Genomic DNA, 12,499 nt, shown 5'->3' on the forward strand with positions numbered 1-12,499 from the left:
CCCCAGCACCTTGGCTTCAGACATCTCTCCTCTCCTCTCTTCTCTTCCTCCTACTTGTGCCCCTACTGAGGGCTCCTATGAAGCTCCAGCTCCAAGCTGTCTTCCTCTGCCTCCCCTGCCCACCTGATTACAGCTTCTGTTCTTGCCCATGTGCTCTTCGTGTCTGACTGCATCCAATTCTGTGGCTTCAGCTCCCACTCCCACGTTTCTCTCTTCAGTCCTCACTCTTAAGCATTCCAGACTCTTCTTTTTGAAAACATTTTCATTTCCTTAAAAATAGATGAAACATGCACTCGGTTCATAGTTCAAAAGGCACTAAGCGTTATCCTATAAAAACCTCTCCTTCTTGGGTCTCGGAGCTCCTCTTTCCTTCCTGAGAGGCAGTTACTGTTACCAGTGTCTCATGGCTTCTTCTGGAGGTACTCCACGTATCAATATTTACTGACATAGGCGTCTGTATACTTCACTTTGTGCCACAAAAGGTAGCGTGCTCTACACACTGGATTGTACCTTGATTCTTTTCACTTAGTGTACCTTTGAGATTTTCAAGAAAATTTCTGGCTTATCTTCCCTGTTTATTTTCTATATAAATGTTAGAATCTGCTTGTCTATTTTTTAAAAAGCCAACACTTTTTCTGGATAATTTTATCTTATTTTTTCACTAATGATACAGTAAAATTGGCCTTTTTTTCCCTTGTGGTGTACAATTCCATTAATTTTAAGACATGCTTAGATTTGTGTAAACAGCAACATGAACAGGATATGAAAGAATTCTTTTACCTCCTAAAAAATGCTTTGTGCTGGGCTTCCCTGGTGGCGCAGTGGTTGGGAGTCCGCCTGCCGATGCAGGGGACACGGGTTCGTGCCCCGGTCTGGGAAGATCCCACATGCCGCGGAGCGGCTGGGCTCGTGAGCCATGGCTGCTGAGCCTGCGCGTCTGGAGCCTGTGCTCCGCAACGGGAGAGGCCGCAACAGTGAGAGGCCCGCGTACAGAAAAAAAAAAAAAAAATCCTTTGTGCTACCCTTTTCTACACTGGATCCTTGAAAAATGGCCAGTTTAAACTGCGTGGGTCCACCTATATGTGGATTTTTTTCCCCCACTAAATTCGTGCTACAGTACTACCGGATCTGAGGTTGGTTGAATCCGCAGATGCAGAATTGCGGATATGGAATTGCGGATACGAAGGGCAGACTGTGAAGTTATACATGCATTTTTAACTGCATGGAGGGTGGGGGCCCCTCATCCTTGCGTTGCTCAAGGGTCAACTGTATTTAGAAAGGGACTAATTATAAAGGTGTGGCAGGGTCTAAAGAAGCTACAAGGGATGGTCCAGGAACCCAGGGTGAACAACAGTGGAGCTGTTGCCACCCTAGGCTGATGGGACAAAGAGAGGCAGAAGTCCCCAGAATCTGGAAGGACAGGGAGTCATGGGGAGTGGGCCTCCTTGAGAGGAGCACTGATCTGTTGAGGGACACAGTTGGCCCAAAGCAGGCTTGCAGGAAGGGAGCTGAGGGAAATACTCTGATCTCACCCTCTTCCCTCCCTCCAGTCTCCTGTTGAGGCTCCTAATTGGGCAAACAAGCCAGAGGTTGAAAGAGCCCTGTTGACGTGTCCCATGTGGCCTGAGCTCCGGGCAAAGTGGGGAATGGTAGAAAGTGGATTTGGGGCTGGGGCAGAATGGGGGGCTGGAGGGAGGACATCCAGCATACGTTTATATGCACTATTCCTTTTTTCCCCTGTAACTTATTTCTCCCTTTGTATCTTTGGCAAATTATTTCTTATTCTTCATGAGGTAGCTGTGATAGCACTGCTTTCCCTGACTGCCTTGAGCAGAATGAACCATATTTTTCCATACCACTCTGTCCCATGTTTTTATTTAGCTAGGCACATGGGTTGCATCGTGTTTACCTTTCATTCTCATGTCAGCAGAGTGCTGACATGCAAAAAATGAACCCTGAGTCTCTTGTAATCAATTCCTTTTCCTTTTTCCCCAGGGTGCCCTCAGAAAGAGAGTGACATTGCCTTTTTGATTGATGGCTCTGGTAGCATCAACCCGACAGACTTTCAGCGGATGAAGAACTTTGTCTCAACTGTGATGAGTCAATTCCAAAAGTCCAGAACCTTGGTAAGGGTCAGTGGGTAGGTTAGGTAACAGCTTGCATAAGGCTGGAAAATACGTGGCAACCAGGCTGCCACGTTCCTGTCCTGCTTCTGTTAGAGATGTTGCCAATTGCCGGCTGATCATCATTTTCTTTCATGATTTGCTTCCTTGCTCTGTCTGGATGTGGCCTCAGCTTTCCTCCAGCCCCCTGTAAAGCAGGCAGACTAATTGATAGGGGTTGGCGTGGGACATGAAACCCACATGTCATCTCTGGCTGAGTTCTAGTGCTGGGAAGTGGGAGCTGATGGCCGATCTCTGTCCTGGTGAGGCGGAAGGACTGGGGGCAGGGCAGAATTGGGAGGAATTTGGAGACTAGAGTGTTTCAAGATTTATGGATGGTTAAGGGGGAGGAGGGACACCTTCTCCAGTGTAATACCAGGTGCCCGTTCCCAGTTCTCTTTGATGCAGTACTCTGAAGAATTTCAGACTCATTTCACCTTCAACGATTTCAAGAGAAACCCTTCCCCGGCATCGCTGGTGAGGCCAATAACACAGCTGTTGGGGAGGACACACACGGCCACAGGGATCCGCAAAGTTGTGTAAGCTCTTCCCTCTTTGCTTAGGATGGAAGGAGGAGGTTTTATTTTTCGTTGAGCTTTGCAGGAAGAGGGGAGTTGTTCAGACAGGGCTGGGGTAGAGGGTATTTCCGGTGGAGGGGTGAGTAAACGTGTGGAGGAGGGACTGTGCCTGGTATGGTCATGACATACAAGTCGTGAGTAAAGGTGGGATTAAGGGGGCGGGGAGGGAAGGGAAGGCTAGAGAGAGGCTAGAAGGATCAGTTGAGGCCAGATCATCAAGGCAACTGAAAAGCCAGTGGATCCATTGAAGGTTTTAGCAGTGGGGACACGTACCCATATCTTGTTTTAGAAAGTTCACTCTGATCTCTGTGTGTGTGTGTGTCTGTGTAGAGGCAAGGCTGGGGATTGGGACAAAAGTGCAGGATGATATGCTGGAGAACCATTGCCTCACATCAGGAGAGGTCTGATGAAGGCACAATTAAGCTTATTAATTTCTTTTTAATTTAGAAGGAATAATACTCAGTTAAAAAAAAATCAATCTATGCCAAAGTATATAACGGCAATGAAGGCTTCCTTTCCCTCCACTCTTTCCTGTTCTCCTGCTGCCCTTCCAGATATTGGGGCAGCTACATCTCAGTGCTTGTCCCAGGAGAACCCAAGTACCTCCTAGACAGAGCCCAGTTGCATCTGTCACTGCTGACGTTCCTTCCCTAGCATCAAGCGTATCTCTGTCGGCTCGAATTTGACTTTTCCCTCCTCTACCCTGGACAGAAGAGAACTGTTTCACAGCAGAAACGGAGCCCGGGAGAATGCCCTTAAGATACTGGTTGTCATCACAGATGGAGAAAAGTTTGGCGATCCTTTGGACTACAAGGATGTCATCCCTGAAGCGGATAGAAAGGGGGTCATTCGCTACGTCATTGGGGTAGGAAATGTGGCTCTCCGGCCTGATGCTTCCATAGAGGGTTCTACTTGGATACACCCTCCTTTGAATTTGCAAACATCAATAAAATCAAAATGGGGCAAGGCTCATCTCTGCTAGCCCATATGTTCACAATAGTGAACTATTGTCGTAATAATGCTATGTAACAAACTATCCCAACATTCAGTGGCTTAAAACAGTAAGTGAGTCTGTGCGTCAGCTGGGCAATTTTTCTGGTCCTAGCTGGACTCCCTCATGCATCTGTAATCAGCTGCATGTTGGTTGGCAGCTCTGATGATCTTGGCTGGGCTCTCTCCATTTCTGAGGGTTGCCATCGATATCTGTTTGCCGGGCTGGAACGACCGGGGTAACTTGGCTCTTCTGTTCCCTGTGTCTCATCCTCCAGTGGGCTAGCCTGGGTGTGTCCTCATGGTGAAGGCAGAGGAACAAAAGAGCAAGTGGAAATGTGGCAAGCACTTTTTCCAGCCTCTGGTTTTTTTTTTTTGCGGTACGCGGGCCTCTCACTGTTGTGGCCTCTCCCGTTGCGGAGCACAGGCTCCGGACGCGCAGGCCCAGCGGCCATGGCTCACGGGCCCAGCCGCTCCGTGGCATGTGGGATCTTCCCGGACCGGGGCACGAACCCGTGTCCCCTCCATCGGCAGGCGGACTCTCAACCACTGCGCCACCAGGGAAGCCCCAGCCTCTGTTTTTATCACATATGATAATGTGCGTGGGCTAAAGCAGTACACATGGTTGAGCCCAGAGACAATGAGCGGAACAGAATACTCTGCCCAGAGGAGGAGGGCAGAGCACAGCTTTGGGGAAAGGCCTTGGCTACAGGAAGGGGCAAAGGGTTGGGAACATCAGTGTCCTCAAACTACTACAATATCTTGCATGACATAGAAAGAGGTATCATCACGGGTCTCTGGCTTGGCAAGTAGAAAACACCTTCATATGAAGGAGAAAGCGCCCCCTTGTTCTGAAGAGAGGTCAGCCCCACACCAGGAGCGGCTGCAAATGGACTAAAGCCTGGATTTCAGCCCCAATTTCTCCCTTGACAGAATGTAGAGTGTACAACCTGCTCTACCGTACCTGGCAGCTCTGTCCCAGGGGCCTTCTGGTGCATTCCTTCCTTGGACAGATTGTTTCAGATTCTTTTCCTGCAGAATTTTCTTTGCTGGAGGAGAGTACTACCCCCAGAAAGTGTCTGATTCAGCTTCTGTTTTTTTGTAACAGGTGGGAGATGCCTTCATCAGTGACAAATCTCTAAAAGAGCTCGATACCATCGCATCCAAGCCGCGTGGTGATCACGTGTTCCAGGTGAATAACTTTGAAGCTCTGAAGACCATTCAGAACCAGCTTCAGGAAAAGATCTTTGCGATTGAGGGTGAGCTAAGGTTTTGTAGTCCTGGAGCAGCTGCAAAGGCAGCTCCTTATCCCAAAACACGTACTTCCCTGTAGAAACAAGAACCTCCTAGCCCTTGGAACCCTGAGCCTCAGCATCAACTCCTTTCTTCTTCCATTTCCCAGCAACTCTGGCCTCTCTTGCTCAACTACTTTGAAATGGAAAAATTTAGACTTTTCTCTCTACTTTTGCAATCTTGGCTATAGGCTGAAAAATTAGAGGATAGGGGAGTCAAATCCCTCACAGTATCTTGCCCCAAATTTGGATGTGTTGCCAACATTTGTCTCTTTGGTTCACTGCTGTATCCCCAGTGCCTAGAATAACGCCTGGTACATAAAGGGTGTTCAATAAGTGTTTGTTGAATAAAAGAATTTAAAAGTTGGGGGAAGGTTCATATACAGTCTGGATTTATGGTTTCTCTTGAAAATTTGGAAGATTAGACACCTTTAGGACCATATTCCTGCTTGGCAAAAAGTAGTTGGAGCCAAATAGCCACCACCCCTTTAAAAGGGGCATATGGCTAGATAAGCAACAAACATATAAATTGTAGCCATTATCTTTTCTTCTTTCCGATTTATTCATTTATTTTTTTGGCCACGCCATGAGGCATGCGGATCTTAGTTCCCCGACCAGGGACCGAACCCATACCCCCTGCAGTGGAAGTGCGGAGTCTTAACCACTGGACCACCAGGGAAGTCCCTGCACTATCTTGTAACAACCTATAATGGAGTATAATCTGCAAAAATACTGAATCACGCTGCTGTACACCTGAAACTAACATTAATATTGTAAATTAACTATGCTTCAATAAAAAAAGGAAAGCATAACAGAGGACATGTAAGAAAAAGGGGGGTGCACATGGCTTCCATCTGAGCCTCCTTTTGTCTGGCCACCACAGCCCTGAGTTTCCAACCCCTGTTCTAGGCTCCTCTACTTTCTTTAATGTAAATGTTCTTCTCCTCACAGGTACGCACACAGGAAGTACCAGCTCCTTTGAGCATGAGATGTCTCAGGAAGGCATCAGTGCTGTCTTCACCTCCGTAAGTGGTCTTTTGTTTAATTGGGGTTGGGGGCAAGACGAAGAGGGAGAAGAGGTTCGAAGGTTTGGGGGCTCATCTCTGTGACAGGTGTTTGTTGGGAGGCACCTCTTTGATGGGCAGCAGTGGTCCCTTCTCTCTTCCTTGTCAATCCTGTTCTTTTTTTAAAAAAATTGAGATATAATGGACATAAACATGGTAATAGCCTCAGGTGCACAACATAGTGATTTAATATATGTGTATAGCATTGCAAAATGATCACCACAATAAGTCTAGTTAACATCCATCACCTTACACAGTTACACAATTTCTTTTTCTTGTGATGAGAACTTTAAGATTTATTCTCTTAGCAACTTTCAAGTATACAATACACTATTATTATTATTATTTTTTGTGGTACGTGGGCCTCTCACTTCTGTGGTCTCTCCCGTTGCGGAGCACAGGCTCCGGGCGCGCAGGCCCAGTGGCCATGGCTCACGGGCCCAGCCGCTCCGCGGCATGTGGGATCCTCCTGGACCGGGGCATGAACCCGCGTCCCCTGCATCGGCAGGCGGACTCTCAACCACTGCGCCACCAGGGAAGCCCCAATACACTATTATTAACTGTAGTCACCATACTGTACATTACACCACCAGGATTTATTTATTTTATGACTGGAAGTTTGTACTTTTTTTTTTTAACATCTTTATTGGAGTATAATTGCTTTACAATGGTGTGGTAGTTTCTGCTTTATAACAAAGTGAATCAGTCATACATATACATATATCCCCATATCTCTTCCCTCTTGCAGCTCCCTCCCTCCCACCCTCCCTATCCCACCCCTCTAGGTGGTCACAAAGCACCGAGCTGATCTCCCTGTGCTGTGCGGCTGCTTCCCACTAGCTATCTATTTTACGTTTGGTAGTGTACATATGACCATGCCACTCTCTTACTTTGTCCCAGCTTACCTTTCCCTCTCCCTGTGTCCTCAGGTCCATTCTCTACTTCTGCATCTTTATTCCTGTCCTACCCCTAGGTTCTTCATAACCATTAACAAAAATTTTTTTTTTAGATTCCATATATATGTGTTAGCATGCGGTATTTGTTTTTCTCTTTCTGACTTACTTCACTCTGTATGACAGACTCTAGGTCCATCCACCTCACTACAAATAACTCAATTTTGTTTGAAGTTTGTACTTTTTGACCACTTTCACCCATTTTGCACACCACCCACCGCTGCCTTTGGCAATCACCAGTCTGTTCTCTGTATGTATAAGTTTGTTATTTTTAACTTCACATATAAGTAAGATCATGCAGTGTTTGACTTTCTCCAATTTATTTCACTCAGCATAATCCTCCAGGTCCATCCATGTTGTCACAAATGGCAGGATTTCCTTCTTTTTACTTGCTGAATAATATTCCACTGTGTACATATACACCACATTTTCTTTATTTGTTCATCCGTTGATGCCTCCATGTCTTGGCTATTGTAAAAAATGCTGCAATGATCATGGGGTTGCATATACCTTTTCAAGTTAGTGTTTTCATTTCTTTTGGATATTTACCCAGAAGTGTAATTGCTGGATCATACCGTAGTTTTATTTTTAAAGTTTTGTGGAACCCCCATACTCTTTTCCATAGTGGCTTCACCAATTACATTTCCACCAACAGTGTACAAGCGTTCCCTTTTCTACACGTCCTTAACAACACTTATTTCTTCTCTTATGATGACAGGCATCTGACAGGTGTGAGGTGATACCTCATCGTGGTTTTGATTTGCATTTCCTTGATGATTAGTGATGTTGAACACTTTTTTCATGCACCTCTTGGCCATCTGTATGTCTTCTTTGGAAAAATGTCTTTTTGGATCCTCTACCCATTTAAAAATCAGGTTTTAAAACAAACTTTTGAGTTGTATGAGTTCTTTATATATTTTGGATATTAACCCCTTATTGGATATATGATTTGCAAATATTTTCTCCTGCTCTGTAGGTTACCTTTTCATTTTGTTGATGATTTCCTTTGCTATGTAGAAGCTTTTTAGTTGATGTAGTCCCACTGCTTATTTTGTTTTTGGTGTTAAATCTAAAAAATCATCACCAAGACAAATGTCAAGGAGATTACTACCTATGTTTTCTTCTTGCAGTTTTATGGTTTCATGTCTTATGTCCAAGTCTTTAATCCATTTTGAATTGATTTTTGTGACTAGTGTAGATAGTGGTCCAGTTTCATTCTTTTGCATGTGGCTGTCTAATTTTCCCAACACCATTTATTGAAGAGACTGTCCTTTCGTCATTGTATATTATTCTCTCCTTTGTTGTATATTGATTTACCATATATGCATGGATTTATTTCAGGGGTCTCTGTTCTGTTCCATCGATCTACGTGTCTGTTTTTAATGCCAATACCATACTGTTTTGATAACTATAGTTTTGCAATATAGTTTGAAACCAGGAAGTGTGATGCCTCCAGCTTTGTTCTTTCTCAAAATTGCTTTGATTATTTGGGGTCTTTTGTGGTTCCATACAAATTTTAAGATTGTTTGTTCTATTTCAGTGAAAAAATGCCATTGGGATTTTTGATAGGGATAACACTGAAGCTCTAGATTTCTCAATCCTGTTCTACATTCTTGCCCAGGATGGTCCCTTGTTGGGTGCTGTGGGGAGCTTTGACTGGGCTGGTGGAGCCTTTCTGCATACGTCACAGGATAAAGTCACCTTCATCAACACAACCAGGGTAGATTCAGACATGAATGATGCTTACCTGGGTAAGTAGAGAGGGCAGGGTTACTTTAAGAAGGGGTCAGGATATGGCATACCTCAACTAGTTTAGATGTCCTTGGATCTTTCATAAGCTCTTGGGACAGGTTTAAAGGCAGAAATTTCAAAGCTTCATTTTAATTGTGTTAATGAAGAGGAATATAGTGCAAGGTCCAATTACCCCAAGTTCCCAAGCATGGGGCTGCCCCACTGCCCCTGTTCAAGGGATAGTCCTGTTGGAGGGGGCAGTGCTTTTCCTCTTAGTTCATCATCTTCAGGTTATGCTGCTGAAGTCATCTTGCGGAACCGGGTGCAAAGCCTGCTTCTGGGGGCGCCTCGATATCAGCACATCGGCCTGGTGGTGATATTCAAAAAGGACGCAGGTGCTTGGGAGAAAAACGCTGAAATCAAGGGCAGCCAGGTGAGTGCAGAGTGTGTGGGGCATGGATGTGCCAACAGAGGCACCCTGGGGGCTGAGGGCTTCTGGGATGGGCATCATCACATTCCAAGTGTGGCAGAGTCTTGTAAAGCAGAGGGCTTTAAGCTGGAGAGTCATGGGACCAACTTTGCATTTGAGAATGTTGTGTCCTCACTTTTCTAATAATGGTAAATAACAACACTTGACCTGTACAGAGCTCTCTACAAGTCTACCTGTACACAAAGCTGGCATTTGACCAGTCCATAACCAGTATAGCCATATTAGTTATTAAAATATTGAAATAATTCTATATCTGTCAATAAACATCTGTTTCCTTGAGACATCCTTCCCCTCTGCACCTGCCATACACTCTGACCCCTCCCCCCAATACTCTTTGAACTTCCCCATGATCCAGCAACTATGAAGTCAGTGACCACTCCAGCTTAGCCCATGGTTGGTACCTGAAAAGACACCTCTAGGACCTCTAGGACCCACTCCAGGGGGTGGGGACCTCTAGGGGGGACCTCTAGGACCCACTCCAGCTAAGCCCATGGTTGGTGCCTGAAAAGTCCCAGGAGTTCAATATTTTGAATATCACCCCTGCAAAAGCTGTTTTTTTAAAACCCTCAAAAAAGTATCAGCAAACAGAATCCAGCAGTCTATAAAAAGGATAGTACATCGTGACCAGTTGTGGTTTATAGTGATGTAGGGCTTGTTCAACAATGTTGCAGAAATGGACAAGCTGATTCTAAAGTTCATATGACAATGCAAGAGACCCAGAATAGCCAAAATAATCTTGAAAAAGAAGAACTAAGTTGGAGGATTCACACCCCAATTTTGAAACTTACTACAAAGTGACAGTAATCAAGACAGGGTGGTACTAGCATAAGGATAGACCAGTGAAATAGAACTGAGAGTCTAGAAATAAACCCATACATCTATGGTCAATTGATTTCCAAAAAAGGTGCTGGGACAACTGGATGTCCACAGGCAAAAGAATAAATTTGGACCCTTACCTCACAATGTGCAAAAATTAATTCAAAATAGATCAAAGACCTAAATGTAAGAACTAAAGCTATAAACCTCTTAGAGGGATTCATAGGTGAATTTTTGTAATTTTAGATTTGGCAACGATTGTTTAGATATGACACTACAAGCACAAGCAACCAAAGATAAAATAGATTAGTTGGACTTCATTAAATTAAAAACTTTTGAGCAGCAAAGGACACTATCAAGAAAACGAAAAGAATGGGAGAAACTATTTACAAATCATATATCTGATAAAGGTCTAGTATTTAGAATATATAAAGAACTTTTACAATTCAACAATACAAAGCCAACCTCATGTAAAAATGGACAAAGGATTTGAATAGATATTTCTCCAGATAAGATATAAAAATGACCAATAAGCACATGAAAAGATATTCAACTTTATTCATCATTAGGGAAATACAAGTCAAAACCACAATAGAGATACCACTAGAATGGTTATTTAAAGAAAAAAATGAAAAATAACACATGTTCATGGGGATGTGGAGAAATTAGAACCCTCATACATTGCTGGTGGGAATGTAAAATAATACAGCCCTCATGGCACACAATTTGACAGTTCCTCAAAAAGTTAAATATAGATTTATCATATGACTCAGAAATTTCACTCCTAGGTATATATCATTTTCCAGAATGAAAATAGTTGTTCAAACAAAAACTTATACATGAATGTTCATAGCAGCATTATGCATAATAGTCAAAAGGTAGAAAGAACCTAAATGTTCATTAACTTATGAATAGATAAACAAAATGGGGTATATCCATACAGTGGAATACTATTTAGCCATAAAAAGAGTGAAGTGTTGATACATGCTACAACATGGATAAATCTTGAAAAATTTATGCTACATGAAAATAACCAGTCACAAAAGGACACATGTTATATGATTTAATTCATCTGAAATGTCTAGAATAGACAAACCCACAGTCAGAAAGTAGATTAGTGGTTGCCAGGGTATTGTGTGTGGGGGGATTGAGAGTGACTTCTAACAGTTACAGCGCTTCTTTCTGGGGTGATGGAAATGTTTTGGAATTATGGTGATGGTTACATAACATTGTGAATATACTAGAGGCCACTAAATTTTATACTTTAAAATGATGAATTTTATGTAATGTAAATTTTATCTCAATTTAAAAGAGCCATTCTGAAAAAAAAAATCAATGTAATTAACCATAACAATAGACTAGAGAAGAAAAACATAATAATCTTAACAGATACACAGAAAGAATTTGACAAAATCCATTCTTTCATGATGGTTTCTTCTCAGCAAACTAGGAATTAAAGGGAACTTCCTCAACCTAAGAAAGAACATTTACAAAAAATCTACAGCTAGCATCATATTTAAAAGTAAAAGAGAATTTTTTTCTCCTAAAATTGGAAACAAGGCAGGGAAATCCACTCTTACCACTCCTATACAACATCATACTGGAAGACGTAGCTGGTGCAATAAGACAAGAAGAGAAAAGAAAAAAGAGCATGCGGAGTGGAAAGGAAAAAATAAAGCTGTCTCTATTTGGGGATGACATGATTGTTTGCATGGAAAATCCCAAAGAATCTGCAAAAAAGCTATATAACTTATTTCAGTGAGTTCTCAGGATACAAGATCAATATGTAAAAATCAGTTGTATTTCTATACTAACAATGAACATTTGGAAATTTAAATTTAAAGAAAAAGGACAATTTATTAATACAATAGTACCAAAGACCATGAAATACTTAGGTATAAATCTCACAAAATGTGTACAACATCTTTATACTGAAAACTACAAAACACTAATGAGAGAAATCAAAGCCCTAAATAAATGGAGAAATATACTGTGTTCATGGACTGGAAGACTCAATATTGTTAAGATGTCACTTTTCCTCAAGTTGATCTATAGACTCAACACAATGCCAATCAAAATCCTATTTTATTTTGTAGAATTGACAAGCTAATTCTAAGATTTATGTGGAAAATCAAAGAAAGTAGAGTATCCAAAACAGTTTTGAAAAGGATCTTATGTAAATACCATTAGGTATTTAGTGGAAGATTCTACACTATGTGATTTTAAGGATTTCTATGAAGTTACAGTAAGCAGGACAGCATGGCATTGACAAAAGGATAGACATGAAGATCAGTGGAACAGAATAGGCCTGAAGTATAAGTCTGACACATATTGATTTTCAATAAAGGCACAAAGACAATTCAATGGAGAGTTCAATGGTGCTGGAACAATTGAACATCCATGGTAACAAAACAAAACAAAAT

At 42.6% G+C, this 12,499-nt stretch overlaps 1 protein-coding gene across 3 annotated transcripts in view; it reads left to right on the forward strand.

Moving 5' to 3' along the window:
- The window catches only part of ITGAM (integrin subunit alpha M), a 37,884-nt gene that overhangs the window by 8,167 nt on the left and 17,218 nt on the right, over window positions 1–12,499 (forward strand). For all 3 annotated transcript variants that reach the window (XR_004482724.2, XM_004268727.4, XM_012532700.3), the window contains 7 exons: window positions 1,996–2,126; window positions 2,556–2,701; window positions 3,452–3,605; window positions 4,839–4,989; window positions 5,974–6,047; window positions 8,661–8,790; window positions 9,061–9,203. Coding sequence is in view for 2 of the 3 variants with exons in the window: in XM_004268727.4 (XP_004268775.2) it covers window positions 1,996–2,126; window positions 2,556–2,701; window positions 3,452–3,605; window positions 4,839–4,989; window positions 5,974–6,047; window positions 8,661–8,790; window positions 9,061–9,203 (929 nt within the window). In the remaining variant the exon portion in view is untranslated. The remainder of the gene's footprint in view (window positions 1–1,995; window positions 2,127–2,555; window positions 2,702–3,451; window positions 3,606–4,838; window positions 4,990–5,973; window positions 6,048–8,660; window positions 8,791–9,060; window positions 9,204–12,499) is intronic.

This window comes from Orcinus orca, chromosome 16, assembly GCF_937001465.1.
Source record: "Orcinus orca chromosome 16, mOrcOrc1.1, whole genome shotgun sequence".
Taxonomy (NCBI): domain Eukaryota; kingdom Metazoa; phylum Chordata; class Mammalia; order Artiodactyla; family Delphinidae; genus Orcinus; species Orcinus orca.